Source organism: Trachurus japonicus, chromosome 4, assembly GCF_045865225.1.
Source record: "Trachurus japonicus isolate A0001 chromosome 4, Traja_1.0".
Classification (NCBI taxonomy): Eukaryota; Metazoa; Chordata; class Actinopteri; order Carangiformes; family Carangidae; genus Trachurus; species Trachurus japonicus.
This window is the reverse complement of record NC_140910.1, coordinates 32,378,268-32,403,794: the sequence shown is the minus strand read 5'-3', so window position 1 is coordinate 32,403,794 and position 25,527 is coordinate 32,378,268. Positions and strand designations below refer to the sequence as shown.

Here is a 25,527-nt window from a genome sequence, read left to right as displayed (position 1 = left end):
ATATCTATCTACTCGCTTAACCTTAAAGATATTATTTGCTACTACTATTCAGTCAATCCAGAAGATCGTGCTCTTGAACACCTGATGAACTTTATCAGCATTTATGTAAAATTCTTTACTCACAAGCAAAAGTTTGCTGAATCTTATCTTATCGTATCTTATATTATTCTTCATCCCTTTTGTATCCATCTTTAACTTTTTTCTTTAAACTCGATTTTATAATTGCTCTATCATTATATATTCCTTTGACGATTTGTGCTTTTTAATGTGCTGTTCTGCATCAATGTTACCTTGGTTATACTTAAATTTAAAAAAAGGTAGGCTAACTGAGCATTATCTCGAAATTTGAATGTAATGACAAACCAATACGCTTTATAACAAATCTTATGCTTCTGAAGGGTAAATTCATATCCATAAGATGAAGTTTTCCAAGTCCCTTCCAAATTTTGATATCTTCACAGTGGAATTTAAAAAGCTGAGCCGCAGTCAGCAGAAACATAATATATTCACCATGAAACCATTAGTAGTAAATGTGTTGTGGCGCCTGTGAGACTGAACTCAGGGCAGAAGAGGAGTCAAGGCTCCCATCGGGCTGCCCGCGGCGCCATCAGAGATAAAAACGTAAAAAACAGAAAAAAGTTTACACGTTTAACGTCGGTAAAATAAAAGTATAAAGAGAAAATACATAACACGAAGATAAGAGCTGCGGTGAAACACACACCTTGTCCGCTCACAGCTCCGACACGATGGAGCAGATTTACCGTCAGGCAGCGACAGAGACGCCCCGGTGGGGTCCTAACACATCCATGGGTCCTGGCTCTCCCTGTGTGTGAATGAACAGAGCGGTTTGTTTGTTTGTTTTGTTGTTTTTGTCCCCTAAATGTTCCGGTAAATGCCCGGTAAACAGCTGCAGGACCGCCGGCTGATCCAGGGGGCTTTTATTTTGAAGGGTCAATTAATTTATAGTCTAGTTGTTTAATCGATAATCTGATCGATCGTTGCTTCCAATCAGCGCCAGAGGAACCTGAGTCAAACAGTGAGGTGAGCTGTCGTTGGCTGCATATTAATTAAAAACAGTCCTATTAAAGGCATTAGTGTTAATGTAATGACTGTTTTGTGACTTAAATTTGTAATATTCCTTTAAGAAATTCTGTTATTTACATCGGTGTCCAAATTACTAATAAAAACCAGAGGCAACTTAAAGGGATAGTTCAACATTTAGTCAGATTCTCCTCTCACCATAAAAAATATAGTCATAGCAGTAGGTTCATCATTACCTTTAATTCTCGGTGCATGTTGTTTTGAGATTGGCGGGGCAGAGACGTGAGCTGCTCAGTGGACACAATGGAGGTGAACGGTGACAGGTCCCCTTTCCCTCATCATCAAACTCATCAAATACACAATCCAACAACTCCACAACGCTCTGGTGGACAAGTTGTGACCTGCACATTCACCACACTATGAAATAATAACACAATGTTACCAGACAGAGTTGTTTTAGAGGGAAATGCAGCCGGAACTACATTCCCGACACGGCTGCTGCAAGTAGTTCCGAGTACAGAGAGCCGAAGCGGAAGCAGGAAGTAACGTCGCCATGGGACCTCAACTCGGAAAAAGTCTCCATGTAAGTGAACGGGACTGAAAGTTTTATTTCGTGATCCAATTGAATTGTGCCATGAGAAACAAATATGTCCTCTACCTGTTTAAAACATCACGTTTCATGAAGAGAAATCAGCAGTTTGTTGTAAAACTGTTGTAAATAAAACTCAGAAGAATCCGTAACCAGAAAGACTTTGTGGGACACCTGTAGTCCTAGAGCGTCTTCACACTAAATACATTCTTCTGTTGTCGTTTTACGACAAACTGCTGATTTCTCTTCATGAAACGTGATGTTTTAAACAGGTAGAGGTCATATTTGTTTCTCATGGCACAATTCAATCGGATCACGAAATAAAACTTTGACTCCCGTTCACTTACATGGAGACTTTTTCCGAGTTGAGGTCCCATGGCGACGTTACTTCCTGCTTCCGCTTAGGCTCTCTATTTGCTTCATGTGTCGTAATGTTACATAATTATATACATCTCATAGCGTGGTGAATGTGCAGGTCACAACTTGTCCACCAGAGCGTTGTGTTGTGGAGTTGTTGGATTGTGTATTTGATGAGTTTGATTGTGTTCACTGAGCAGCTCACGTCTCTGCTCCACCGATCTCAAAACAACATGCACCGATAATTAAAGGTGGTGATGAACCTACTGCTATGACTATAGGGATTATGGTGAGAGGAGGATCTGACTGAATGTTGAACTATCCCTTTAATGTACTGTTTGAATTTAAATAAAGGAAACTTAAGTGCTATAGTAACTAAATAGCGATGGATGGAAACAGGTGAACGTCCATCACCTCAGCTTCTCCTCTCATGTCTCCACCTGTCTGTCCGTCTCCAGGTGCGGCGTCCTGCGGCCTCTTCTTCTTCTTCTTCTTCCTCTTCTTCTTCTTCTGTGGTGTGAGTCATGGAGTTGGCGTACGTGTGCGAGTGGGAGAAACGTCCCAAGAGCACCCACTGCCCCTCCATCCCTCTGGTCTGCTCCTGGTCCTGCAGGAACCTGGTGGCCTTCACCACCGACCTGAAGAGTGACGACGACGACAAAGGTGCACACACACACACACACACACACACACACTGTCAGAGCTGTAACATTCAAAAACATTACAACTTAATTAACGCTCTCGCTCATTAAACAGTTAATAACCAGCTAACAATCATAACAATCATTTAAAATCATTTACTCATGAGCAATTAATAACAACCAGTTAAAGGGATACGGCAACATTTTTTTTTTCGTGTCTTGCCTCACTCCTGAGTCCATGACCAGCAGATAGACACCATCCTTTCGACTGTGCGTGCAGTAACAAGGGAGATACGGGCAGAGCTGGCGCACCGCTAATTAGCTTAGCTCAAACACTGGAAGTGTATGGGTAGTGTTAGCCTGCCTCCTACCCGAGCCGAAGTCAGCAGTCAGAAGCTGATTTCATTTTAGCTCTAAACTCTGTAAATATATCACTTTATCCACATTTCAAACATGTTTAGGAGAGAAAGTAGCCGTTTAGATCAGCAGTGTGTCGTTAATTTGTCTAAATACCAGCTGTTTGCAATTTTGTTCGGACGAATTCGGTGCTACTCAAGCTAGCCGTTGTGACCAACGCACTTCCGGTTACTTTCACAAAATAAAACACCCGTTGCCCTTTACATACAGAAAACCATGACGATAGATTTGTGCTTTTACTTTGAAACAGGAAGCTAACCTACCCTCGATGTAGCTAGCTTGAACTAAAATAAAATAAAGCGTCTTTGCTTGAACCCTCCGTTTTGACCGATTTCGTCCCGTTAGCGGCATTTGACCGCTCAAGATGCCTTACCGGAGAGTTTTGTCAGCTCTGAGACGAAGATCGGCCCGCCGGTTTCCGTTTAGAGTTGCTGAAGAGTTTCTCTGATGACTTTAGGTGGAGGCAGGCTAACACTACCCATACACTTCCAGTGTTTGAGCTAAGCTAATTAGCGACTTTAGGTGGAGGCAGGCTAACACTACCTATACACTTCCAGTGTTTGAGCTAAGCTACCGTATTGACCCGAATATAAGACGACCCTGAATATAAGACGACCCCTCTTTTTCAAGACCAATATTTGGAAAAATACTTTTTATTTGGACAAAATTTCATTTGCATAAAAAAACATTCATTGTTTGCCCTGTACATTTCAACATCGTTGGTGTTCATGCGGGGGGGGGGAATCATAAAATCTTCTATAACTCCGCAAATAGGCAAAGCGAACGCACTTCACGGTTCTCTATGTCATAGGTTATAACAGTGCAATTAAACGAGCATAAGCCTACTGGCTTAACCTGTGCAATAAACGGCGCACATTTTCTTGACAAACAGTGTCAGAACAGTCTGCAAAATGTGAGAACAATAACATCTAAAAACACCACGAACAGTTTTTTTTTTTTTTTTTTTTTCATTCATTCAGCTGCATCCTCCGCATCACTGGGTTCCTCCTCCTCACTCGCACTTTCGTTGTCGCTCGCTGCCGCTGCCGCCGGCTCCTCCCACATCAAATCATCCTCGCTTCCATCCATCAGATTTGAGATGCAACATTTCTTGAACCCGTTGATGATGCTCTCAGAGGACACATCTGCCCAAGCTTGCAGGATCCATTCACAGAGAAGACGGGCAGAAGGTTTCTGAATTTTTCCAGTACGTGTCAGGACATGGTTACCAGCCAGCAGCCATGCTGTGTAGTTCTTCCGCAGATTGTTTTTGAATGGCTTATTAACGACCACATCCAGTACCTGTAACAATTTTTTTAAAAACCATTATAGGCCTACAGTAGCTTGTTGTTATGTAGACATCTATCATAAATTCTACTGTACCTTTTCAATCTCCCAATAAAATGACTCAAACTACACTGACCTGCAGCTGACTTGTCATTCCACCCGGGATGATCACCGAGTCACCATTCAGCTCCTTAACTTGTTTCTTGACCTCATCTGTCAGATGTCCACGGAAAGCATCTAGCACCAGCATGTTTCGCCTCCGTCTAAGTCCCCCGGGACGTCTGGCCCACACAACCTTCAGCCAGTCCACCACAAGCCTGGACTCCATCCACCCCTTCTCTTGTGCACGCACAATTATGCCAGGCGGCATAGGATCTTTGGGTTGAGTCTTCCGTTTTAAAATCACATAGGGGGGGAGTTTCGTCCCATCGGCGAGGCACGTTAACATAACGGTAACCCGGCTCTTCTCGTTCCCTGTGGACTTTACAATCACAGACTTGTCTCCTCTTTTGTGAACCGTGACAGAGGTGGGCATGTCAAAAAAAACTGGTGTCTGGTCAGCGTTGCCCATCTGATCCAGGGGATATTCATGCTTCTTTCTCAATTTTATTACAAAACGCTGGTAGTTTACCAGCTTCTCTCTGAAGTCTGCGGGCAGATGCTGAGCGAGGCTTGTCCTGCGTCTGAGGGACAGGCCATTACGTCGCATCATTCTGCGGCACCAGCTCATGCTGGCTTTGAATTCGGCGCGGGGAATGTTAAGCTCTGTGGCTACTTCAAGTGCTTTTTGCTGTATCACTGCCCTCGTGATGGGCATCCCTTCATTACGTTTTTCATTCACATATTCACACACCCTTCTGTCAACTTCTGTGAAGCGACCAGTTTGTGGACCACGATAGCTCCTTCTCTGGCTGTGAGCGTTTTTTAGCTCATCTTTCTGGGACCGCCAGCGTCGCACGTTGCACTCAGTCACATCATATTTTTTTCCTGCCCTCACGTTATTCGTTCTCTCAGTTTCATTTACAACCATAAGTTTAAAATTCGCATCATAACTTCTCCTCTGATTTTTATTCACCTGACCGACTTTGGAAGCACTTTTTTCAAGTGGATCTCTGTGTCCGGGCTGCATCTTTCTGTCATTCAGTACAGTAGCTTATGCAAATGAAGGCTAACACACCCACTCCAGCCATGCTTGTTTATGTTTACAGGATCACGTTAGGGTCACACTGCACTAAACGCTGACGGAGACAAAAGCGCTCATATGGCGCTACCTATTGTTTTACATGAGTTATTCCTTAGACCCCGAATATAAGACGAGGCGTAATTTTCAGGCATTTTTCAAGGGAAAAAATATCGTCTTATATTCGGATCAATACGGTAATTAGCGACTTTAGGTGGAGGCAGGCTAACACTACCCATACACTTCCAGTGTTTGAGCTAAGCTAATTAGCGACTTTAGGTGGAGGCAGGCTAACACTACCCATACACTTCCAGCGTTTGAGCTAAGCTAATTAGCGACTTTAGGTGGAGGCAGGCTAACACTACCCATACACTTCCAGTGTTTGAGCTAAGCTAATTAGCGACTTTAGGTGGAGGCAGGCTAACACTACCCATACACTTCCAGCGTTTGAGCTAAGCTAATTAGCGACTTTAGGTGGAGGCAGGCTAACACTACCCATACACTTCCAGCGTTTGAGCTAAGCTAATTACAGGCGATACGGCTCTATCTCCCTTGTTACTGCACGCACAGTCGAAAGGATGGTGTCTATCTGCTGGTCATGGACTCGGGAGTGAGGCAAGACACGAATGGAAAAAAATGTTGGTGTATCACTTTAAGTATTTTTATTGGCTTATTCACGAAAAATGAACAGCTCAACATAAAGGGACAGTACAAGAAAAACAAGTACAGTAACAGACATGGTAACAAAACAAAATATAACAAAAAGAAAACATTTACATTTTGTAGTTGCATAAAATTAAAAATTAAAATAAAAAGATTGAGGCAAATGGAGACAGGATATAAAGTTGTAGAGGTCGATTACATCAGAAGAATCAGTTTTTAACGCTAACAGAGCGACACATTTTGTCATTTTCAGCTTTGTTCCAGAAAGATTTTTTATTGTATCTCAGGTTATTGATCCGAAATGCATTAACTGACACCGTGTGTGTGTGTTTGTGTGTGTTTGTGTCTGTTGCTGTAACAGAAGTCAGTCACATGATCCACATCATCGACACCGAACACCCCTGGGACGTTTACTCCATCAGCTCTGGACACACCGAGGTCATTTCCTGTCTGGAGTGGGATCAGTCAGGTCGGCCAGTGGGTTTTATTTCTACATGTCTGTGTTTGTGTCTGTATAAGTGTGTGTGTGTGTTGCTGTAACAGTGTGTGTGTGTGTGTGTGCAGGCTCGAGGCTGCTGTCTGCAGACGGCGACGGTCAGATCAAGTGCTGGTCGATGTCCGACCACCTGGTGAACAGCTGGGAGAGCGTCCTCTCCAGCTCCCTGGACGGAGACCCCATCGTCGCTCTGAGCTGGCTGCACAACGGAGTCAAACTGGCGCTGCACGTCGAGATGGTAACCGACAACTTAGATATATATATATATATATATATATATTAGGGCTGGGACTTTAACGCGTTAATTACGATTAATTAATTACACAAAAATTAACGCGTTAAAAAAATTAACGCATTTTAATCGCACTTATTAAAAAAAAATTCAATTTTTTTTATTTTTTATTTTTTCTCATGTGTGTCTACGTGCGGTGCGCCCGCACGCGAGAGAGGCGGCAGTTTGAGAGGCTGACTGGCGGAGATGAGAGCTGGTGAAACGCTAGCATGGTTATTTAAAACACCATCTCTGATCTCTGCCTGCACATAGATACACAGACACGGGCGCACGTTAAATGCGCTATATAGCGCTAATTGCTCAGCTGCAGCGCTATATCTATGACCTGTCACTGTCACAGGTGCATCTCATCTCATTATGATAGGACTTCACCCTCAGAGCTGTCTGTCTTCAGACTGTCCTGACCTGTCCCTGAACATCACACAGGGACAACATGGAGCTGCCTGTGTGACTGGTTACTGAGTTTTATTAATGTTTACATCAGGCTGAGTTCAACAAATCAGTTTATGCTGCTGTGATTTAAGTAGCCTAGTTAAATACTACAGTAATCATCATAGTGTATTGGAAGGAAAGACCATTTAATCTGTATGTATCAAATATCGATTAATGAATTAATGGATAATTTGCATCCCTAGTCTGTTGGTCTTGGTTAAGTACCACCTTGAATGCTTAAGCTTACTGTATGTATTCAGTCATTCAATGGTATACTAAAATCCATGTGAAAAAAAATGCTTCTCACTGTTCTCAGGTCAAATATTTATATGCGATTAAAATGCGATTAATTGTGATTAATTAATTACAAAGCCTCTAATTAATTCGATTAATTTTTTTAATCGAGTCCCAGCCCTAATATATATAGAATATATAGTGTTACAACCATAGATATGATATGATACTACATCAATGTTATTATACTTAAAGAGGAACTAAGCAGGATTTCTGCCGTGGCTATGCTACATTTTTACCTTCATTAAAAAGCTCTGGAGTGATTGTGATGGTTAACTACATGACTTTTAACTTGTTACCAGTGAGAACGGAGTCGCTCTGCCTTCACCTGGCGTCTCAGGGCTGAAAACCAACCTGCAACATCAGTGTAGTTACCTGGCCGCCGCCCCGGTGTCCCAGCTCTCTCTCTGCACACGGCAACACAAACACGCTCCCGTAATCTTTTGTTCATGACGGTTAAGACGACACAAACACACACACCGTAACATCGTTTATGTTATGTAACGTTATCCACCGCTCCATTTATTGATTTTTCGCCGGCTTCTTTGTAAACAGATGCACATGGGCGAGAGGAGCGTAACCAAAACAGCTGAAAAGCGAGTGGACTTGCACAGTTCCCCTTTAACTAAAACTAAAACTAGCAGTGAAAAAATAATTAAGTAAACTGAAATAAAAATAAAAATGACAATTCTTCCCAAAACAAGAACTAAATCCAAACTCCAGGTATCAGTGATAAACTGCAGTAAAGTAAAGTAGAGTCAGGTAACATTATAGCTTAGTTGTAGTTTTCTTAGAGATGTCTAAAGCTGCAGGAAGAAAACGCCACAGCTCAATATGGGACGACTTGGAGTCTTGAAGAGCGGGGAAGGTGAATAGATAAGGAGATGGGATTGAGAGAGAGAGACAAATTAGGTCGGTTAAACAAGAATAATTATGAGAAAAATAGAATAAAATGAAGGAAGGAAGAAAAAAATAATTAAAATAAATGATAAATGGTGAGTATTTAAATGAGAAACAAGATGTGTATATAGTTGAACGGATAGTTGTCAGGTGGTGACATCGTGTGTTCTTCTTGTTTCCTCCTGCTTCAGTCCGGTTCTACGAACTTTGGAGAGAAGTTCTCGCGGGTGAAGTTCTCTCCGTCCCTGACGCTGTTTGGCGGGAAGCCGATGGAGGGCTGGCTGGCGGTGACGGTGAGCGGCCTGGTGACGGTGTCGCTGCTGAAGCCCGGCGGCGCCCTGCTGACGGCCAGCGAGAGTCTGTGTCGGCTGCGTGGCCGCGTGGCGCTGGCCGACATCGCCTTCACCGGGGGAGGAAACATCGTGGTGGCGGCGACCGACGGCAGCAGCTCGTCTCCGGTCCAGTTCTACAAGGTCAGAACCAGAACTTCACGCTCCGGACACTGAGTTTTTATTTATTTATTTATTTTTTATTTAGTTTATTGAAACAGGACAGTGTACATTACCATTAGTCTCTCAAAGGAGGTTAAATCGAAAGCAACTGGACTTAGTTATTTGTCGGACCAGTCCCAGCCTGGTCAGATGCTACATGAACTGATGATGAAGCCTCTTGGATGAAGGTGAAACGTCTTCCTAGACAAATAACTAAGTCCAGTTGCTTTCGATTTAATATGCACAGGCCTACCATTAGTCAATTGAAAAAAAAAACAATGAAAAGATGGTTGTACCAGATTTAGCCCATGGGCTAATTAGAATAGAATAGAATAGAATAGAAATACTTTATTTAATCCCCGAGGGGAAATTTAAAATGTCACAGAGCAGCAGCAAGACAATACAGACAACAACACAGATCACAAACACTGAGTAAAAATACATAAAGAGATAAACACATAGTGTATTAAAACACAAAATAAAATAAATATATGAATAAGAGATGCGTGTAAAAGGTTAAAAAGTTAAGAGAAGGGTAAAAAAGTAGTCCTGACACTCACAATACAAAACACAATAAAATACAGATGCCAAAGAATACATAGCATAGTGCAATACAGAAAAGGCCCAAGTTCACCGGGTTTCGTCTCCAGCAGCGACGTGATGTTTGTGTGTTTGTGTGTCTGTGTGTTTGTGTTGTGTTCAGGTGGTGGTGAGCGTGGTGAGCGAGAAGTGTCGCATCGACACCGAGCTGCTGCCGTCGCTGTTCCTGCGCTGCACCACCGACCCGCTGAGACGGGAGAAGTACCCGGCCGTCACGCACCTCAAGTTCCTCACCAGGGAGAACTCTGAGCAGGTAACCAGGGCAACCAGGAGGGATGGAGGAGAACGTGTTGCTGCAGCGCTCCGTGTGCCGGCGCGTTCAGATCGAAGTAGTATGCTGCGTTCAAGACAAGTCAGAACTCTGAGTTCCGACTTCAAAGCGTTCGAAACACATCACGCCAGAATAACCACAAACATGTTGGACCGGGACAAACATTGCATTAAGTCATTATTGACTCCCCCTCATGCTGATGAATACTCCGGAGTAGTTTTTTATTCCTCAAAGTGCATTTTTGCAAAACTTTATATGAGAGTAATAGGGCCTGACACAAAAACGTCCATAAAACTACACAACAACCATTTAATATTCCTCCACACTGCTCGTCCACTGCAATCCAAGTGTCCTGAAGGGAGATAGTCCAGAGTTTACTGGAAACTACGTGCATGAAACGTCTGATTAGGCTGTAAAAATGTCCTAAATGAGGTAGTTTCCAGTCAACTCTGGACTATCTCCCTTCAGGACACTTGGATTGCAGTGGACGAGCAGTGTGGAGGAATATTAAATGGTTTTTGTGTAGTTTTATGGACGTTTTTGTGTCGGGCCCTATTATTACTCTCATATAAAGTTTTGGTTGGACTAGGAACCGGCCTCCCGGGTCTCCAGATGCACTTTGAGGAATAAAAAACTACTCTGGAGTATTCATCAGCATGAGGGGGAGTCACTGAATTTCATTTTTTGGTTAACTATTCCTTTAAAAAGTGCTTAATGTAGCTATGGCATAAAAACATTACAAAGGGCACAAAAACAGTTTAAAAAAGAAGGTTTCAATCTATTTTGGCATTGAAATGCATTTTAATTGATGATTTATTAGGGTTGACGGTGTGGTTCTGCATGGGTGCAGGTTGTTGTGTGACGTCAGACAACTGAACCAATGTTTCTCCCCGTGTGTCCTGCAGGTTCTCCTGTGTGCGTCCAATCAGAGCGGCAGCATCGTGGAGTGCTGGTCTCTGAGGAAGGAGGGACTTCCTGTCAACAACATCTTCCAGCACCGCTCGCCAGTTGGTAAGACCAGTTGTTGGGCACGTTGCTTTAAAGAAGTCATTAGTTATAGTTAGTTACTCGTTTTTTCCGCCAAAAAGTAACTGAGTTGGTAGCCGAGTGAATACATTGTAACTGTAACTAATTTGCGTTACTTTTTAATAAATATTAATAAATATCATGGGAAAGTCTATTTCCAGTAGTTCAAGTCAAACAGCCCCAATCAAGTATTGAGTGCATCTACATGGACATACTTTTCAGAAGGCCAACATTTCCATTTTGGTCTTTTGTAGTAATCTTTTTTTTTTTGAGATTGAAATTTTAGGTATTCATAAAATGTGCAGCCATAATCATTACAATTAAAAGAAAGTAAATAAATAAAGACATGAAATGTTTTATTCTATGTGTAATGGATCTATATAACGTCTTATAGTTTAACTTCTTAAATTGAGTTACTGACATATATAAATTTTTCCATGATATTCTAATTTATTGAGATGCAGCTGTATAATGTTAACATTTTAACAGGTGTATTATTATTTTGTGACGGGACTTCTTGAGTCAAATAACGGCACATTTTATATATTTGTTTAATTTTATTATTTTTTACTGTGTGTGTATGTGTGTGTGTGTGTGTCAGTGGGGGAGAAGCAGCCCACCATCCTGAAGTGGAGGATCTTGACCACCACCAACGACCTGGAGCGAGTGTCGGCCGTCGCTCTGCCCAAACTGCCCATCTCCATCTCCAACACCGACCTGAAGGTGGCGTCAGACACCAAGTTCTGTCCCGGACTCGGTGAGGAAGAAAGACTCTTAAACCTGTATCGCCTGTAAAGCCACGCCCCCCTTTTACCTAGAGCAGTGTAAAAGAGAGTAACGACAGCATTGGTTCAATGGAAGCGCCTCCTGGTGGAGGAATATGGGTTTTGCAAAAGCGCCCAAGAACTGACATCTCTGCATTGTTGGTGAATGAGCAAGTGTGGTATTTTCAATAATTTAAGGACATTTATAGATCACGTTCACGATTCACGTTAATAGCATCATTGAGGATCCTTTACAGATAAACATTAAAGCAGAAGTAAGCGATCCAGTGGTTTTGTCTAACTTCCTGTCAGCCGATGGAGTTAGCAGTCCCCGCCCTCGTCCCTACGTCACCACATTCAGGCGCATCCCTTGGCTGCACACACAGAGAGGACTGCCCCTTTATGCGGTTCACTCTCCTCATTGGATAAAGGTTGTAGGATACAAGGAAAGTTTTCTCCTCGGCTCAGAGCAGAGCAGAGTGACTGACAGACCCGTGTTTCAGACCAAACACTCTATGTAAGTGATTGCTGTCGGAAGATACAACTATTTAAGACTTATATTAACACAAACATTCCTCTTACTTCTGCTTTAACACATAGGCGAGTAAAAAAACAACAACAAAAAAAACAGTTTTCTACATTAATGTTTCAATCTACATTTTGTAATAAACAAATTGTAAGTATAATTTGATATGACCAAGACACCTAAAAACAAAAACACTGCCGTTTTCATCAATTTACAAGCAGGTGGTGGGTTTTCTGGGCGCTTTTGCAATACCCACATCCTGCCACTAGGGGGCATGAGGGTTACCACGGGAGTCAATGGTGGTGTTGTTACTCTCTTTTCCAGTGCTCTAGTCAGGGCTGATCTACTGCATGTTCTCACCTGTCCTCAGGTCTGGCTCTGGCCTTCCACGACGGCAGCATCCAGATCCTCCACCGCCTCTCCCTCCACACCATGGGCGTCTTCTACGGCTCCTCCTCGTCCTCGGGTCAGAGGCCCGGGGACGAGTCGGCCATCAAGCGGCAGCGGACCGGAGGCCCCGCGCTGCACTTCAAGGCCCTGCAGTTCTCCTGGACCTCGCTGGCTCTGGCTGGAGTCGACAACCACGGGAAGGTGACGAGACACAGTCACACCTGTTACCTGCACTTACCAGCACTGTTCTGACTGCTCTGGCTGTTTCTAAATGTTTCAAGATGTTCTTGATGCCCTGGATCTTCTAAGATGTTTTAGATGGATATATTTTAGGATCTTTAAGGGTGTTTTCACACATGTTTGTGTGACCATGACTACCGGTTGAAATCTGGAAGCGCTGATTGATAAAACTTTCATGATGGAGACTCCAGTAGGGCCGGTTGTTAGTAGCTCTGGTCATTTATTTCTATATTGTTTGCATGTATAACTCTGTTTGGTTCTTCCGGCTGGTTTCCGGTTGCGTTCACCCAGCTCGGTCCCGTTAGTTCCCGGTTAAACGTTAAACACGGCGGACCTCTGCTGCTCGGTAACCACGGTAACCAGCTGCTCCGCGGACCCGAGGGATGGACCAGCCGACCTGTCCGGTGTCTGAGCGACTCAGCGGACACGCAGCGACCGGCTGCTGCTGCTGCTGCTGCTTCGTTTGTGGGGACAGAGCTGCGTCTCCCCACTGCGTTAACCCGTTGTCAACGACTACGGGAGCCCTTTTAGCTCAAACTTGTTGAGTTTGCCTGGCAGTTGGGTCGCACCAGAGTGCGGTTGCTTTCACACATCAACTAGTGCGCACCATAGACTGTAAAAAGAATGGACGTAGCATCCGTGACGTCCCCCATTGGTTTTGGGGAGTCGTTTTTGTGACTCAAATATGGCGGCCTGAACAGCGCCATGTTGGATTGGCCGGCCGAGAACCCGCCCACTGGCCTCGAAGCAGCTGTCCACGGAGCTGCTCGGACCTGTCACTCAACGTTTCCGCGCCCTAATTGGCCAGAGTTTTAACCTAATAACAGTAAAACGGTAGAGTTAAAAAAAAATCCACCCCCCTCAGAGTGTGTGCGGGGCTAGAAACTATCGATTGAGACCAAAAAACGTTCTGACACCAGGCTTTTAACATGTTTACTGAGGATGTAAAATCGGCGATTTTAACATGGGGGTCTATGGGGAATGCTCCCTTCTGACACCAGCCCCCAGAGGAATCCGAGGGGATTGCAGTTTGTTGAACGCGGAAGTGAGCTTCACTTCTCAGACCCACAACTGCCCCCTTGGTGCGCACCAGAGACCACCTCCTCAGGCCGCACTAGTTTTGGTGCATTAGAGTGCGATGTGCTTTCACACTGACCCAAACGGGACCAAATTTAGTGCGATCTAAATTTAGAGCGCACTACCACTGCAGGTGTGAAAGCACCCTTAGATGGATATTTTAGGATGTTTTTAGATGTTCTGGATGTTTTAGATGTTCTAAGATGCCCTGGATATTTTAGGATTTTATGAATGTCCTGGATATTCTTAGATGTTCTGGATATCCAAAGATGTTCTTAGATGTTTTAGATATTCTATGAAGTTCTCTATATATGTTCTGGATGTTTTAAGATGTTCTGGATGTTCTGAGATGTTTTGAGATGATCTTAGATGTTCTGGATGTTTATAGATGTTTCAGATGTTCTTAGATGTCCTAAGATGTCCTGGAAGACGTTCTGTGTCTTCTTCTCTCTCTGCTGCTCCGGTAACTCCCGGTGTTCCCGTTGTTCCGTCTCGTCCTCAGCTCCACATGCTGCGGGTGTCTCCCTCCATGGGTCAGGTGCTGGAGCTGAACACGACGCTGCGCCACCTGCTGTTCCTGCTTGAGTACTGCATGGTGACGGGCTACGACTGGTGGGACGTGCTGCTCCACGTGCAGCCCACCATGGTCCACAACCTGGTGGAGAAGCTGCACGAGGAGTACATGAGGCAGAACCAGGCGCTGCAGCAGGTTAGCAGCACCCTCAACTAGTGGTGGAGTCTAATTGTTTGTAGTGGGTAAACTGCTTTTTAGGTGGTAAACTGTACTTGTATCACATAGACCGGTGGTTCTCAAACTTTTTTATATTAACTCATTGAGTGCCAGCCCTTTTATAAAATGGTCAGTGCCAGCGTTTTGGGGCATTTTGAGTAATATTTCAAGACCCAGAGAATATTTTGTACTATGACTCTGAAAACACCAAACAGCTCACAGGAAAGAGGAGACTCTCTATTTAACTAGGGAAAAAACCATTTGTTTGTACCTTGTTCCATTCTTGATTTATCTTAAGTTGAATAGAGCCTGGTTGCACCAAAAAGACCACTTTTTTTCTAGAAAGCTGAGAAAAATGCAATTGTGTGAAAGAGAGTCTCTCAAGAAAAACAGTGATTTATCCGTTTTAATTTTGGCTTCAAAAACATGTAAGACGTCTGAAAATTTCATTTCACATGTTTTTTCATTGAAACCCCCCCTCCAAAAAAAAAACAAAACAAAACAACTATAATACAAAAATTGACACAAATTAGACCACGGACCCCCACTGGACAAAATCAATGTACGTAGGCGTACATTCTTGAAAGATTATAGAGAATTTTCTGGGAAAAAGTGGTACAATTTCTCCACAAAAAAGTTTATATTTTTTTTCGAAAAAAGTGGTAAAATGTTGCTTTTTTTTTTTTTTAAATCTGGTAAAATTTCTCCAAAAAAAAAAAGTTTTAAAATTTTTTAGAAGAAACTGGTAAAAAAAAATTCTAGGAAAAGTGGTAAAAAAAAAAAAAAAAGTCAAACAATAATAAAAAAAAATTGGTAAAAGTAAAAATAGTATATAGTAAAAAGTTTTTTTTTTTAAATTGAGAAGAAACTGGTAAATTTACTCAAGAATTATAGAAAAATGTGGTAAAATTTCTCCCAAAAAAGGGGGGGGGGCAAACAATAATACAAAAAGGGGTACAATTTCTTTTTTTTTTTAAATAGTAAAAAGTAGAAAAGAAAAACTGAGAAGAAACTGGTAGAATTTCTCAAAAAATTCTAAGAAAAGTGGTAAAATGAAAAAAGACAATAATCAAAGAAGTGAAAAAAAAGGGAAAAAATTCAAGAAAAAGTTGGGGACCCACTTGAACCCTCTCAACCCTCCCACTTTGAGAACCATTGACATTTACTTTAGTTAGATAATTTGGTAACACTTTACAATAAGGGTCGTTAGTTAGTACATTATTAAGCATTAATTAACAGTTTACAGATATATTAACAATCATTATTATGCATTACTTAGGATTAGGAAACACATTAATGAATGTAGCCTATTAGTAAGCAGTTAATTAATGTTAATCAAAGTTAGTTAAAGGGACAACGAGGAGTTTTGGAAAAGCGGAGCGTTTTCACACTACATTTATGAGCCTCCGCGCACACCGTGAAATTCTTTGACCGGCACAAGACAGACTCATGTTTTCATTCATCAAGAATTGAAGTCAGAGGTTCAAAGAGGTTCAGTTACCGTCGTAGTTTCGACCATAAACGGCGATTCAGCTGCGTTATTCTCATTAAGGAAACACTGGTCGGCTCGACCAGCATTTCCGCCACCACTAATAACAACAAATAACGATAGAGACAGAACGATATATTTATCGAAAATGGGCCATTAACAAGTGGTAACGTAGATTCATCCACATTAACGTGAGACTTTTTTATAACCGAATAGAAACTCCTCGTTGTCCCTTTAATAAATTATTAAGTTGAATATTGTAATTAGTTATCATTATGTATGCATTACTCAGCATTAATTAACACATTAGTTTATATATTAATGCTTAATAATGTATTAACTAACGTTAATTAAGGGACCCTTATTGTAAAGTGTTACCGATAGTTTTGTTGTACTGGGTAAACTGAAATATTTACATGGATTTTCAGTGGGTCTACTGAGTATAGGCTACCCGAGTATCACATAGACTACACCGCTGCCCTGAGCTACTACATTTCCCATGATGCCTCTGGTGGCACCGACCCCCTAAAGCCGAGCGCCGGTCTCCGTTTCGTTGCAGGTTCTGGCGACGCGCATCGTGGCGGTGAAGGCGTCGCTGTGTAAACTCTCCAACGCCACGGCGGCCCGAGCCTGCGACTTCCACGCCAAGCTGCTGCTGATGGCCATCAGCTCCACGCTCAAGTCGCTGCTCAGACCGCACGTCCTCAACACGCCCGACAAGAGCCCCGGGGACCGGCTGACGGAGATCTGCGCCAAGAACACCGACACAGGTGAGGACGACGGCAGGGGAGGGGTATTGATCAGATATTGATCGGTAGTGGGGCGGCTTAGCTCAATATCTATATCAATATCTATATCAATATCAAAACAATCGTCATTTTATGATAAAAGCACAGAATTTGGTTGATTTGCTGGCGGATATGTTTCAAACAGATGTGGATACTGGGCCGAGGGGTGTTCCATTGGAGGCGCCTCATGATTTGATTCGATTACGATTCAGGGTGCTACGATTCGATTAATCAACAATTATCACGATGAATGAATGAATGAATGAATGAATGAATGAATAAATACTTTATTTCAAACATGGGAATAACATATTACACTTGAAGCACTAGTCGATAAAAACCTTGTATGTTTGAAAAGGAATAGGAAGAAGCATTAGCTTATTAATTCCTACCCCTTCTCCACCTAGTACCTAGTACTTTAGGTTATCTTACTTCCTGTATAACTTTTTTTTTTTTTTTTTTCTCAATACTCTCAACAAAAACAAACAATCACCAACAAACAACAACACCATGACTGCTCAAAATAAATACAATAAGTGACAAGTATGGCAAAAGTGTGAAAACCTTAAAGGGATAGTTCAACATTTTGGCAAATTGGCCCATTGCCATAATCCCTATAGTCATAGCAGTAGGTTCGTTACCTTTAATTGTCGGTGTAAGCTATTTTTAGTACAGCGGAGCGCAGCAGCTGGCTGCTCAGAGCTACGCTACGGAGGCTAATGGAATTTCTTGGTTTCCCTCATTAAACTCATCAAATACAAAATCCCAAAACTCCACAGCGCTTTTGTAGACAAGTTGTGAGCTGCACAACCACCACGCTATGAGATAATGACGGAACGATACGAAACGGAGCCGTTTTCGAGGTAAATTCATACAAAACCACTGATGCGGAGTTTAATGAGGGAAACCAAGAAATTCCCTTAGCCTCCATAGCGTAGCTCTGAGCAGCCAGCTGCTGCGCTCCGCCGTACTGAAAATAGCTTACACCTACAATTAAAGGTAATGAACCTACTGCTATGACTATAGCGATTATGGCAATGGGCCAATTTGCCAAAATGTTGAACTATCCCTTTAATGTTTGTCATACCCCTCTTCTTCCCTGTACCTTGTAAATACCATCTGTTTGTACCGCTGTTTGAATTTGCTCATGGTTGGACATTGTCTGTTCCACAGTTTCACTCCACATATTGAAATGCAAAAGGTTTTTAAAGTTGTGCGTGCATACAGATGTTTTAGATTCAGTTCCCCCCTCAGATTATATCCCCCTTCTCTCAGAAAAAAACATGCTTGAATATTTACTGGTAGTATGTTATTTGTAAAAACATAGCCTAACCTATTAGCCTATTAATGATTATAACGATTATCACGATGATAATAATTTTCGATGCATCTTCTCTCTCTGGTCTGGTGGTCTGGTTTAAAGAAAGAAGGAAAAGAAGGAAAACTGTTCAAATCTATCTATCTAACCAACCTGTTTTAGCTGATTAGGTTAAGGTTAGGCTATGTTTTTTTTTTTATAATATTATATTGTCAAAGTTGAATGAGGTATGCACCACTTTTATTTTCATTCCCCGCGGTGTGGTTGCGTGCCTGTCATTTAGTTATTATGAAAAATGATTTGTTCTTGAACATTTATGAATCGTCAGTCACTTGTCGCATCACGTTGGATCTAATAATCTATCTATCGGCACACCCTTAATCGGGCCATCGCAAAATCGCCCCCTAGTGGCCGTAGCAGCCATTTGATTGGTTAAAATGAATAAGGTCAACCACCGTGGGTTGGCAAAGCTTTCCATACCAGTAACCACCGGTAGTTGCAATGGCCCAATATCCACTATCATTAAACATATGTTCGGCAGTGAGTAGGGATGTCACAATTACTTGTTTTCACAATTAATCGCGGTATTAAACGCCACAATTAATTAATTAATCGTAAAGATTTCCTGAATACCGTCACTTCCCAAAAAAGATTATGTGGGAACCATATCGTCACATGTGTGCCAAAATAAAGGTAAATGCTCAGATACTGGTTCATTTAACTAACTGGTAGGAATTTAAATGTTAGCGTGTCATTTGTATTTAAAGAAAGAACAAAACAAAACAAAAAAACGATTAAAATAAACATAAACATTTGGTATAGATGACAATTTATGACCTGAATATTTGAAACGCTTCCCCTGGGGGGGTTAATAATTGGTCATATATTAATAGATACTTGAAATATTTTGTGTAAACAATGAGTAATGAGTAATGTAATTATATTTTGACCATATTTTATTTTACACATTCATAGTGTTGTGAAATGAATCAATGCATAATAATCGCAACACCGTGATTATTTCTCTGACAATAATCGTACCAAGAAAATATAATAATAATTGTGACATCCCTAGCAGTGATTGAACCAAATCTGATGCTTTCATGGTGTTGTTCCTCTCCTTCAGATATTGATAAGGTGATGATCAATCTGAAGACGGAGGAGTTTGTGCTGGACGGCCCCCCCCTCCAGTCGCTGCAGCAGCTCATCCAGTGGGTGGGAGACTTCGTCCTCTACCTGTTGGCCAACCTGCCCAACCAGGTGAGCTCTGGAGAGCAGCGCAACGTCCAGGTGAAGACAACATCATCAGCAGTAACACATCCACATCCACATCCACACCTCGCTAACACTTTACTGGAATAGGTATTCATAAGATTGACATAACAGCTGTCATAAACATCAGTGAATACTTCTGACAGCTGTGGTTAAGTGTCATTCGCTAAGTTATGTCACTTTTAATGCAAAATATTAAATATTTTTTATTGAAATTTCAAATGTATTTCAAACTCAACATTAAATGTACAAACATTTTCTCCCATATCCCCTCGAACAGACAAAAAAATAAAATAAAAAAGCAAATGGACAGTGACATCAGACATCAGATTAATGGAGTAAATTAAATAAAGAAATAAAGAAATAAGAATAAAATGGGACAAAAATAAATAAATACAATACATTAAATACAATACAATTAAATTAAATTAAATTAAAATTAAATTAAATAAAAGGCAGGATCATTTCATAACCTGTTATTCAGACAGTGTTATCTGTTTCATTGGTTAGGAATGACATAAACTTTTAATGCAAAGTTGACATTGTTTGAGATGTTTTTGTTCTGACAACTTGACATAAAGACAATTTAAACTGTCATAGCAGACCTAATCGCCAAACTTTAAAAAGTATGTCAAGTTCTCATAACAAAAACATCTCAAACAATGTCAACTTTGCATCAAAAGTGACATAACTTACCGAATGACACTTAACGACAGCTGTCAGAAGTATTCATTGATGTTTATGACAGCTGTTATGTCAATCTTATGAATACCTATTCAAGTAAAGTGTTACCCACAGCTCCAACGCTGCACCGTGGTGTTGACCTCTGACCTCTGACCTCTAACCCCCCCCCCCGCCGCAGGGCTCCATGGTGCGGCCCGGCTTCGGCTTCATGCGGGACGGAGCGTCTCTGGGAATGCTGCGGGAGATGCTGGTGATGATCCGGATCTGGGGTCTGCTGAAGCCCGGCTGCCTGCCGACCTTCACCGCCACCTCGGACAACCAGGACAGCATGCAGCTGCTGTTCAGGCTGCTCACCAAGCTGTGGCTCTGCTGTACGACACACACACACTGAACACACACACTGAACACACACCGAACACCATCAGACACACATGGATATTCAGATATGTTCTGGATGTTTTAGATGTTCTAAGATGATCTGAGCCGTGTCCCAATTCAGGGGCTGCAGCCTTCGGAGGGTAGCCTGATGCATCAGTCGCTTATTTCATTACATTTCATATAGCGTCTGAACACCAGCCATAGGGATTCGTTTGCTTCCGGGAGGCGGTTGCTTACGTTTGCTTCAACTAATCGCTGCTGCTTGGTGGTCACGTGTGCTATACACCGGTTAAGCTCATAGGTTAGCTTGAGCGCTTGAGTTCAACGCATAGACTGTAAAAAGAATGAACGTAGCATCCGTGACGTCACCCATTGGTTTTGGGGAGTCGTTTTTGTGACTCAAATATGGCGGCCTGAACAGCGCCATGTTGGATTGGCCGGCCGAGAACCCGCCCACTGGCCTCGAAGCAGCTGTCCACGGAGCTGCTCGGACCTGTCACTCAACGTTTCCGCGCCCTAATTGGCCAGAGTTTTAACCTAATAACAGTAAAACGGTAGAGTTAAAATAAAATTCACCCCCCTCAGAGTGTGTGCGGGGGTAGAAACTATCGATTGAGACAAAAAAACGTTCTGACACCAGGCTTTTAACATGTTTACTGAGGATGTAAAGTCGGCGATTTTAACATGGGGGTCTATGAGGAATGCTCCCTTCTGACACCAGCCCCCAGAGGAATCCGAGGGGATTGCAGTTTTTTGAACGCGGAAGTGAGCTTCACTTCTCAGACCCACAACTGCCCCCTTGGTTCAACGGCTTCGCCTTCAGTTCCCCATCTGTTCGCTGATTGGTCCGTCCACCAGAGTGGACGGAGCAAACGAAAACATGTTACTAGTTTCCTGACTACATGGTTGAGGCAAATGAAATTAGCCGGAACCAGTAGGCGGCACTTGCCTGGCTATTCGGAGGGTGCATTTGAAGGCCAATTACGTCACAGCGCTGCGCGAAGGCTGTCTTGTCCCAATTCGTCTAAATTCGAAGGCTCCTCCAAATGCAGCCTCCAAATGCGTCCTCCTTTCCCCTGCATTCGGAGGATGCACCGCTACTATCCTTCGCGGCCTCCCGTATCCTCCCAATGTTGTTATTAGCAACCTAGCCTGCTAGCTATCGAACGTTAGCAGCTGTGCTGTAGCCAGATGAGCTCTGCTAGCGGCACAGGTGAGGAGCAGAGGCAAAGCATCTGTGACAACTTTTAAGAAGAAAGCTATGAAAACACATTGCTTGTGCTCTTTATTCTCTATTCACTTAATAGCCTTAATAGCCTGAAGCCTCCCCCCCTGGCTGCTGTTCAATAGTTTGTTTATTAGTATATTAATGATAACTGCCCTTGTATTGATTCTACTTCTGTCAATAAAGAATTTTTAAAAAGTGAGGGGCGGAGGAGCGGTAGAGCCGTTGCAAGCGCCACTTTCAAATGTTTAACGTTCGGCCGTTGTTTACGTTCGGATGCAATCAGGAAATGCTCCGAAGGCTAGACCGTCCCATTTACCGACCGTTGATGCGGCCCCCGGAGGAGCCTCCGAAGCCGTTGCCTCCAGAGACCTCGTAGGCTGGGTCCTCTGAAGGCTGCAGCCCCTGAATTGAGACACAAGATGTAAGATGTCCTGGATGTTCTTAGATATTTCAGATGTTCAAAGATGTTCTTAGATGTTAGATGATGAGGATCTGTGGTCTCCTGAAGCCTCCAGGACGTACAGCTGCTGTTCAGGCTGCTCACCCCCCTCCCCCCACTGAACACCACCAGACACACAGTGTAGTTGTTACACATGTGTAATAACAACTGTCTCTATGTGTGTGTGTGTTGCAGCGCGGGACGACGGCCCCCCCCAGGACCCCGATGAGAGCCTGATAGACGAGTGCTGCCTGCTGCCCAGCCAGCTGCTGGTTCCCAGCATGGACTGGCTGCCGGTCAACGACGGCGTCATCGTCAAGCTGCAGGGGAAACACCCGCTCCGGCTGCAGTTTGGAAAAGCCTCGTCTCTGCCCGGAGGGGGGGGCACCACCGCACTGGAGGTCTTCACCAGGTAACACACACACACACACACACCTGGACCTGGACCTGGGGCCTCAGTTATCAACCGTGCATACGCATAGATGTGTGCGTAATGAGTGCGTAAGAACATTCCCACGCAAAATATGTAATTTATCAACTTGTACTTGTGCTTAGGAACGTGTGTAAATTGAAGCACAACTCTGACCATGTTTAGCTTACACACAAAATCTAGTGGTGGAACAGTGAAACTACAAATAGAACGCATTAAAGGAGTCACAGTGTTCAGCAATCTCAAACTTCACACATGTTCCCTGTTTCCTAATTAAAGGGATAGTTCACCCTAGAATGATATTTCGCTCATTATCTACTCACCCTCATGTTGACTAAGGGCTGGAAGAAGTCTCAGAGTCCTCCGTCCCTTCTCTGAGTTACAGGGGGTCTCAGCGTAGCAGTGCATGTCCATATAACGGTTGCAAAGGGACACCAGAGCTCTTCGTAAAAAAACACACACAAAAAAACATCCAAATACCTCCATGATGCTCGTATGTAATGTCCGTCTTGTGCTGAAGCCCCAAATTGCGTAATTGTCCCGAAAAAAATTAAATAAGTCTATATTTTAAGCTTGTTTGTAGCGGAAGCTTCTCGAAGCTCCTCTTCCTGGTCCGTCCAAATCTCGCGTGATTTGCGCCGGCGTCAGTGCGGTTACTGCGAATCACGCGAGATTTGGACGGACCAGGAAGAGGAGCTTCGAGAAGCTTCCGCTACAAACAAGCTTAAAATATAGACTTATTTAATTTTTTTCGGGACAATTACGCAATTTGGGGCTTCAGCACAAGACGGACATTACATACGAGCATCATGGAGGTATTTGGATGTTTTTTTGTGTGTGTTTTTTACGAAGAGCTCTGGTGTCCCTTTGCAACCGTTATATGGACATGCACTGCTACGACAAGACCCCCTGTAACTCAGAGAAGGGACGGAGGACTCTGAAACTTCTTCCAGCCCTTAGTCAACATGAGGGTGAGTAGATAATGAGCGAAATATCATTCTAGGGTGAACTATCCCTTTAATAAAAATTCTCAATTAGTAATTTAGCAGACATGTTGAATGATTGGTGTGACAAACTATAAGACAGCTTTTTTTATTTTTATTTCTGAGAGTGATTTTTCCTCTGACCCAACAGAATTAACAGCAGTTGTTACTTTCTCCTATGCAGCATTTTTTTTCTTTTGTTGGTCACACCTGCATTTAGTGTTTCAACTTCTTCTACAAGTACCTCAATCTCGGTATCAGAGAAACTCCTCTTCTCCGCCCTCTTTGCCATGATTTTGGTGTGGGGAAAAAAATCCGTTCATGCAAATGACCCTAACCACGCACAAGCATGGTAGTTAGGAACAGGTGGGATTTATCATCACTTACGACCAGTGTCCACACGTTTGATAATTACGGATTTTTTTGTTAATTTCATTCCTACGCCAGAATTTAGAACCTTTTCTATGCACCGTTGATAAATGAGGCCCCTGTGGAGTCCACACATTTTCTAAACTGCAGGAGTCCTGATCATGTGTGTGTGTTTTGTGTTTTTGTGTGTGTGTATCAGGAGTCCTGGTTCTCAGAAGATGGACAACCTGCGCTGCGTTCACATGGGGGTGTGTCCCACCGAGGAGAGTAAAGCCTGCACCAGGTCAGTGTGTTTCAACAAGAGGAGAGTCAGAGTCGAGTCCACCTGTAGGTCCTGTACTCACCTGTCTGTGTGTGTGTGTGTGTGTGTGCGTGTGTGTGTGTGTGTGTGTGTGTGTGTGTGTGTTCAGGTGTGGCTGCGTGACGATGCTTCGTTCTCCCAACAAGACCAACGCCATGAAGCAGTGGGAGCAGCGCTGGATCAAGAACTGTCTGTGTGGCGGTCTGTGGAGGAGAATCCCCCCCACCTCCCTCACCTGAGCCCACCTGAGCCCGACAGGTCGACTCCACCTGAAGCCGTCGTCTCAACCAGCGACTTGATTCATTTTCTACCTGTAAATAATGATTTTTTTTTCTCATTTTGTAATAAAACTGTCACAAACTAAACTTCTCTCCTTCACATGTTTGGTTTTTATTCATGAGCCTGAACTCCATTGATCCTCACAGGAAGAATAAAGAGACATACAGCAGGGAAAATAATGATATATTATATATACTATATTTCTAATAGAGCTATTGACATGAAATTTTCACCAGACGTCGGCAACAACCCGAGTAATGCACACATACAAAGAAATTAGGGCTGTTCGATTTTGCCCAAAAATAAAATCTCGATTTTCTTCTCTGAAAAATCTATTTCCGATTACGATTTTTTTGTTAAATGACAAACTATTTTGTGTGCTGTTTGTGTCTTTTTAAATGGACCTAATGGACCGTGAGAGCTGTAACTGTGTAGTGGAAAAGGGCCGTTGGTCTTTTGGCAACGAAATCCTCACTGGTCTTAGCAAAATGCCGACATGCTTGTTTCCAGTGTGTGGGGAAAGCAGTGGGAGAGCGTGATGGGAGGAAGGAGGCGGCAGTCATTACCATAATTCAGCGCAGCCCAGATTCATGAACGGGGGCTTACTGTAATTACCCTAGTTAGAGTAAAAAATCGATTTTTTAAGATTTCAAAAAATCGATTTTTACAATTCCAAATAATCGCGATTACGATTTTAAATCGATTAATTGAACAGCCCTAAAAGAAATCCAAACATTTATGTCCATAAATTAAGTCACATGTAATAAAGTTAAGTCACGTGTAATAAAATGAAATGAAACAGGGAATAAGTATTGAACACATGAAGAAAAGGAGGAGGAGCAGAAAAGTAAAGAAGGAAAGCCAG

General features: G+C 42.8%; 1 protein-coding gene across 2 annotated transcripts; it reads left to right on the top strand.

The window, feature by feature from the left end:
* The first annotated feature begins 2,450 nt into the window (after nt 1–2,450).
* med16 (mediator complex subunit 16) lies at nt 2,451–24,749 on the top strand. 2 transcript variants are annotated; one of them, XM_085775210.1, is made up of 15 exons: nt 2,451–2,650; nt 6,537–6,644; nt 6,740–6,909; nt 8,781–9,062; nt 9,784–9,933; nt 10,857–10,962; nt 11,579–11,734; nt 12,638–12,858; nt 14,477–14,683; nt 16,753–16,963; nt 19,426–19,559; nt 20,434–20,626; nt 22,496–22,712; nt 24,282–24,365; nt 24,493–24,749. In XM_085775210.1, the coding sequence occupies exons 1-15, from the start codon at nt 2,512–2,514 to the stop codon at nt 24,620–24,622; spliced, it is 2,508 nt and encodes an 835-aa protein (XP_085631336.1). In that variant the 5' UTR covers nt 2,451–2,511; the 3' UTR covers nt 24,623–24,749. The 2 variants fall into 2 exon arrangements, with proteins under 2 accessions (XP_085631336.1, XP_085631335.1); XM_085775209.1 differs by having other exon boundaries at nt 19,426–19,589; nt 24,493–24,643.
* The last annotated feature ends 778 nt before the right edge of the window (nt 24,750–25,527 follow it).